We start from the raw sequence: 6,102 nt of genomic DNA, 5'->3' as shown, positions 1-6,102 counted from the left end.
ATAAATTAACAACGAATTAACATAACTGGTATGCATACTCTCTCTCTGACAATCAGCATTTTAAATATGTTTTCTACACCATTCTGTTGGGCTGGGCTTCGTTTGTGACAACACATTCACTTTATTGCCGACGTCTATCAGGGAAAAGTAAACAAGAAGAAGATGAATTGGGCCTGAGTGGATTGGGGCCCCGGGAATGCCAGCCCTGTGCCGGCCATGGTTAATAATAGAGTGTTACATATTGAAAGGCTTTTTCTTAACGTTGTCCTGACTCTCTAACCTGCATGGAACCAGTGTCTCCTTATAAGGTCGTACACAAGCAATTCAGCACCATGGACAGCGCCGCGAAGCGTGCCAGCTAACGATATAGCACCATGAACAGCACCATGGCGAGCGTAGGCCTACACCAGAAAATGTCACAGAACCAGCTTTTGCCTTATTATATTGCCATGACAAACCAAACCACCCTGGTCTTATAGGCCTATTGTGAGGCAAGGACAAAGTAATTTATCCATTTGTGTCACTAGAGATGACAGGGGGAGGTTAGGATATGGGAATGTCACTTCAACCCTCGTTCTGTCTCCGGTGATTTTCTTTTTGCATTACCCATAAATAAGTGACCTTGCAGCCCTCCCATCCTTTCCTCTTCTCTCCCAGTATGAACAAACTGCTGCATCAGTCAAATAATATTCTCTGACATTATAGTCCATGTGCAACTCAAGGTGGGCCAGGCTACTGTGTTCCTGCCATTCAATTGTTTCTGTGCACTGAATATAACAACTGTATTGCTCATCATTGGTCAGTGAAATTGGAGTAAGCTCAGGACTGAACATTTTTATTGGGCATGCTGTTAATGCCATGGGTAACTGCATAAAAAGTCCTGGGATAAAATATATATTTTAAATGGTATATACAGTCTCATGTTGCCATGGACATGAACATCAGCAGATGGAAGAGGACATTTTTTTATCCAGGATCTGTGCAATGCACTAAAAATAAGTCAATTCATCAAGTTTTTCTAGAGATGTTTATTCATTTAATGGCTTCATATGTACATACAGAAATATTCAGGCACTCTGGACTGAACTCTCAGCTTGCAAATAATTACAATATTTTCATTCTTTTCAGTTTTCAAAAGAAAAAAAATATTACACCCTGAAAAGGTAGCAGATCTGAGTTTTTAAACATGAATCAAAACATAATGGAAACGAGGGCAAAAGAGAACCTCGTGGTCTCTATTTGGTTCATTCTCCTCCTATTTTGATGAATTCCTAATTAACTACTGGTACACACACACACACACATTCATGCCTAACCAGTCTCAACTCTATCCCATCCGTGGCAACAATACTACTCTCCACCATCGAGAGTAAATGTGACAAATCATACTTCATAAAAACAATATCTATTCATCATTCTTAAAAATGAATTAAATTCATTGTTGCGCAGCAATCAGCATCCCTGTGCAAGACTTAGAAAAACATCCTCCCATTAGAGGTAGAGGAGGACGTGTTTGACAAAAGGGGCATTTCTCTTTGTGGGAAGGCGTGTCAGTGGTTTCACTGTAGGATGGGGGAGGACCTTGGGCCTCCTTGGCCCTGAGGAGGAAAGGCAGAGCAGGAGGGATGAGCCTGCCTACTTGAGCGCATTCATCCCTATCCCCTCAGCCCTGACCAACAGCAGAGGGTGTGTGTGTGAAAGGTAATCAGTAAGTGTATATGGAAGTATGCATGAGTTTGTGTATAAACGTGCATGTTTGGTCAGGGGGCGTATGATATTGCAGATTTGGTAGCATGGGCATCAGTAGAAGCAGACAGTGTGGAGGAAAGGCCTGTTGCTCTTGTCCTCAAACTCCTGCAGCAGCTCATCCATCTCGTTTTCCATATCATCCGTGTGCTGGATCTGAGAGAGGGAAGGGACGGTCAGACATACAACACCTGCTACATGGATTAAGGCAAGACATCCATACACTTTAGGGCTCAGTGTAATAGAATTACAGTGACATACCACTTACTCATACAACATTTAAGCATGTATTTAATCACCAATATAATTTGCACACCTACGTTCCAAATCATTATGGTCAGACACACCATGTATCTTGCAGAAACACATATTCCACCGTAGCAACAATGTGACACTATGTACCCATACTACCATATATCCCTGATATCCATGCTATGACAATGTAACAGTGTAATCCTGTGATAATGGTTGCTGGTGGCCAGGCAGGCAGAGACACTCACACACTGACACAGCTCACAGATGAGGAAAGCCCCAAGTGTGGCCTCCTCGTGGTTGTCCTGGATGTCCACGTTGATGACGTGAACCGGCGTGAAAGTCTCCTGCTCCCGAGAGCTCAGGTCTGAGTAGGAGAAATAGGGGAGAATAGTGATCGTTGATCAACATGAATCCAGATTGACCTAGCCCGAGACTAACTTTATTTTAAGCGTATTCACTATTCCTAATTGATATTTCACAACTTGACATAAGCCCCCAACCCCCCTTCTGTCCCAGGTCCCTTCTCACCCTCTAGCACTTGGTCGTAGACCCTCTCCTCACAGGTGATGACCAGGTCAAACTGGTCCTTACAGCTCTGGAAGCGTTCCGGTCGGGACTTGATCCGCTTGTTGCGGTCCAGCATGTGCAGGATTCCGTTCTGTGTGTATCTGAGGTGCTCAGGGTCAAGGAACACAGCAAGACGAAAGACCAACACACAAGACCTCAAACATATGAAACTTAAGGTGTCAGTCAGTCACTGTGAATACTCAAGACACAATGCCCCCTAGAGGCCAAAACTCACTCAAAATGTATTTGATCTTTGGAAGCTTCTTAATAAATGTAACTAATAACACGTATTGTAACTGGCCTCAAATAACTTGAACTACCAGTGCAATATTTTAGGAAGTCACCTACCTTATCTACTCAACTTAAATAAAAAAAATGCTATTTTTTAGAGCAAAAACCAAGATGAATAGGCAAGAAAATATTACAGAAATTATCTCCAATCCTTGCCTGCATTGTAAGGATAAGGTCCCACTCTTGTATACTCCCAAATAGGGACTTGACCAGTGAAAGGAGTGCTATGGCGTTCCCACTAACAATTAATATATAGCCCTTCTTTTTTTACCAGCATGCAGATATCTCCTTGCACAAAAATTAATTTAAATTTAAACATACCTCTTTAACCATACCTTCCCCAAAGCACCACTGAACAGGTCTTCCAACACTGAAATGTTTTAAATACGCCGCAACCCAAATGGATCGCTAGCTCCTACCCCATCATGTACTTCAGTAAATCTGAGAGGATTTAATAGGCATCTACAATATGGTAATCACTCCACCTTTTCACCTTAGTGCTTAAACATATCTAATTTTCTCAGATCCTACGTGTAAAGGGAGTAGGAGTCCATTTAAGGTTGGTCCATGTGGTTTCCAGAGTTGCCATATGAATGTATGCCTATTCAAAGAAGTTGGCTCCTATGGCAAATTTATTTTCTGAAGAGCATATGGTTGAGACCCCTGTAGTGGGGGTGCCATATGAATGTATGCCTATTCAAAGAAGTTGGCTCCAATGGCAAATTTATTTTCTGAAGAGCATATGGTTGAGACCCCTGTAGTGGGGGGAGGGGCTACAATTCTGTACATGTGAAAGCATATACTGACACAGCACAGAAGGAAAGAATGTTCACTTTCAAAAGTAGTGCCCTTGGCTAAACAATATGTAGGATTAAAAACCTACACTGACAACTAGTTGGGTCAAATACATAGTGTTATACAAACCAGCCCTTCTCTTTTGTTTAAAGTCTACATCCAGGTCCTGATATGGAAAGACTGGGATATGTTCCTAGAAGTGTTGGTTTCGTGGCCCCGAATCAACCTACCTGGTTATAGAGGGTAAATGGCTACTTGTTTACATGTTGAAACCTGCTGAAGGTAAAATATTCCAAGCGCACCACCATTGTTAAAAAAGCACTGTGACAGCATGTGAGAAATCTCAAAAATAGATGTAATGGACTAGCCTGAGTGGCAGTCTGTATGTGCCATCATGCCAGCTTCTTGTCATTCTGTCATGCCAATGTTTGGATTAACAGGGGCAGCAATGGTGTTCGCAAGAGCACAAACAGATCTGAGATCAGGTTAGTGAAGGACACCCTTACCTACAAAATCTCCCAACAATAAACACTATGAAATACTTCCCTGTTCAATCACCCTTAACAATTTCCTACTTCTAATTCTGTATATTTTTCTGTGAAGATAAAGATAACTCACTGCAGAAAATAAACATGAAGAGGTAGGGCTGTGTTTATGTTGTGTCTGTGTGTGAATGCAAGAATGCAGGGGATACAGCTCCTTGTCCTTGCGGACCAGGTCGTTGTACATCTGTTCATAAGTGGTTTTGAAGTCGTACACATTGGGCTTGTCCGGTGCAGGACCAGGTAGCTTCACATGGGACCCTGTCCCAAAAGAGCGAACTTCAAAGCCTCGCTTGCTGTATAAACAAAGAGAATGATGGGGGGAAAACGGTTACTTACAGACCAGCACATGCAAGACAAAAAGCATAGACCACAGAAGGGGAAATTTGTGGATCAGTCACCATCAATAAAGTAATCTCATCTCAAGAGCCATATCACAGGCGTCATTCCCCAATAGGCAGGCTCTCCTTACCTTTCTCTCCACGCATGGAGATTTTCCAACTTTTATTTACTCAGTAAAATGACAAATTAGTCTAAAATACATTTGTTTAGTGTTAAGGCCAAAGAAATCAAACGAAACGCGAACAAGCATTGCTTTGCGTAGACTCGAGAAAGGACTGGTCGCGAACGACAACGCCGTCAAAAGCTTCATGCGCAACAAATTAGAAAGCAAGTATATTTCTCTCGCGTCGACGCAAAGCAACGCTCGATCGTGTTTGATTAGACCTTTACCCTACCTAAAAAGTGTATACATTTTGAATGTAGATGCTGCGTTTGATTTGACCTTTACCCTACCTAAAAAAGTTTCTAAATTTTGAATGTAGAGGCTGTTGAGTGACAACTACTTTATGACGCTTTCATGGAATAATCCCGAACCTGAAAGTACGTTGTAGGTGATGCATGGCAGGTCTCCCTATTTTTTTTATTTTTTATATTTCACCATCTTTTTACAATTTCAGGTAGTTCACTGGTTGGTTGCCGAGTTCTAGTCAGAGTTTGATCTAGCTACCTCCAGCTAGTGACTGGCGGAGGCTATGCGGATGGCCACTGCACTGAACAAAAAATGCCCTACTTCCGGTATTCGTAACACCGGCGAAGAAAAATAAATTAGCTTTATCTCCATGTGTGCCACTGGGAACTAGTTGAGCTCGATACAAAAATAAATAAGTATACGTCTCTGTCGTGTAAATATGGAAGTTAACCATTGTGTATTGTAATAAAATGCGTCATTTGCCGGAAACAGGCTGCGGTCTGCGTAGTGAGCCCATTGTTGTGTCGAGGAGGGTGAGCTCTCAGCCAGGTAAAATACCCAGGCCGATGAAAATCAAAGGTTCTTGCTTCTTGGCATGTCGTCGTTGTTTAGTTTTCTTCCAGTAATGTTACCTGAGGATGTTGTGCGCTTCCATGCTGCGGTTCTGGTTGCTCGAGCACACAACCGCCACGCGCAGCGGGTGGCTCGGCATTGCGAATGCTATTTTTCTGAAATAACTAGCAATCGAATGTTAAGTACAGCACACAACTAGTTAAAATGTGGTAGAAATGTAACTATTACAAAAAGACTGCTGGGAAGGCCTTCGATCTAGCTAACTAAGCAAATACAACGGGGTATAAACGTTTCAAGGCGATGTGACAATCTTCTTTCTGTGAGCCTGTTAAAATGGCGGCGGGGACTTTTAACCAAGGTTTTACAGTTGATGTCATAGGGGGCAGGGCTTCATACCAAATCGATTTTTTTTCCTCCTGTGCATGCATGACGTCAAACATAAACTTCTCAAGTGTTCCCAAGCCCTGATGATGCTGGAAAAGACGGCCACTTTTGATTTTATTTAATCTTTATTTAACTAGGCAAGTCAGTTAAAGAACACATTCTTATTTACAATGACTGCCTACACAAGCCAAACCCAGA

At 42.3% G+C, this 6,102-nt stretch overlaps 1 protein-coding gene across 2 annotated transcripts; it reads right to left on the bottom strand.

Moving 5' to 3' along the window:
- Positions 1-1,010: 1,010 nt before the first annotated feature.
- Positions 1,011-5,872, bottom strand: LOC135541980 (RNA polymerase II subunit A C-terminal domain phosphatase SSU72-like). 2 transcript variants are annotated; one of them, XM_064968518.1, is made up of 5 exons: positions 5,580-5,872; positions 4,349-4,492; positions 2,530-2,669; positions 2,247-2,365; positions 1,011-1,902 (listed from the first exon to the last, which is right to left on the bottom strand). In XM_064968518.1, exons 1-5 carry the CDS (start codon positions 5,657-5,659, stop codon positions 1,801-1,803), a joined length of 585 nt encoding a protein of 194 aa, XP_064824590.1. In that variant the 5' UTR covers positions 5,660-5,872; the 3' UTR covers positions 1,011-1,800. The 2 variants fall into 2 exon arrangements, with proteins under 2 accessions (XP_064824590.1, XP_064824591.1); XM_064968519.1 differs by having other exon boundaries at positions 5,073-5,672.
- Between the last annotated feature and the right edge of the window lie 230 nt (positions 5,873-6,102).

Source organism: Oncorhynchus masou, chromosome 6, assembly GCF_036934945.1.
Source record: "Oncorhynchus masou masou isolate Uvic2021 chromosome 6, UVic_Omas_1.1, whole genome shotgun sequence".
Lineage (NCBI taxonomy): Eukaryota > Metazoa > Chordata > Actinopteri > Salmoniformes > Salmonidae > Oncorhynchus > Oncorhynchus masou.
This window is presented reverse-complemented; position numbering and strand designations above follow the sequence as displayed.

Bases quoted from the DNA above. Each gene is read 5' to 3' on its own strand.
- LOC135541980 (XM_064968518.1), bottom strand. From the start codon at position 5,659: ATGCCGAGCCACCCGCTGCGCGTGGCGGTTGTGTGCTCGAGCAACCAG. The intron at 2,366-2,529 runs GTGAGAAGGGAC...TCTCCTACTCAG, and splicing joins CTACGACCAAGTGCTAGAGG to ACCTGAGCTCTCGGGAGCAG. The intron at 1,903-2,246 runs GTGAGTGTCTCT...TCCCTCTCTCAG, and splicing joins TCTGTGAGCTGTGTCAGTGT to ATCCAGCACACGGATGATAT.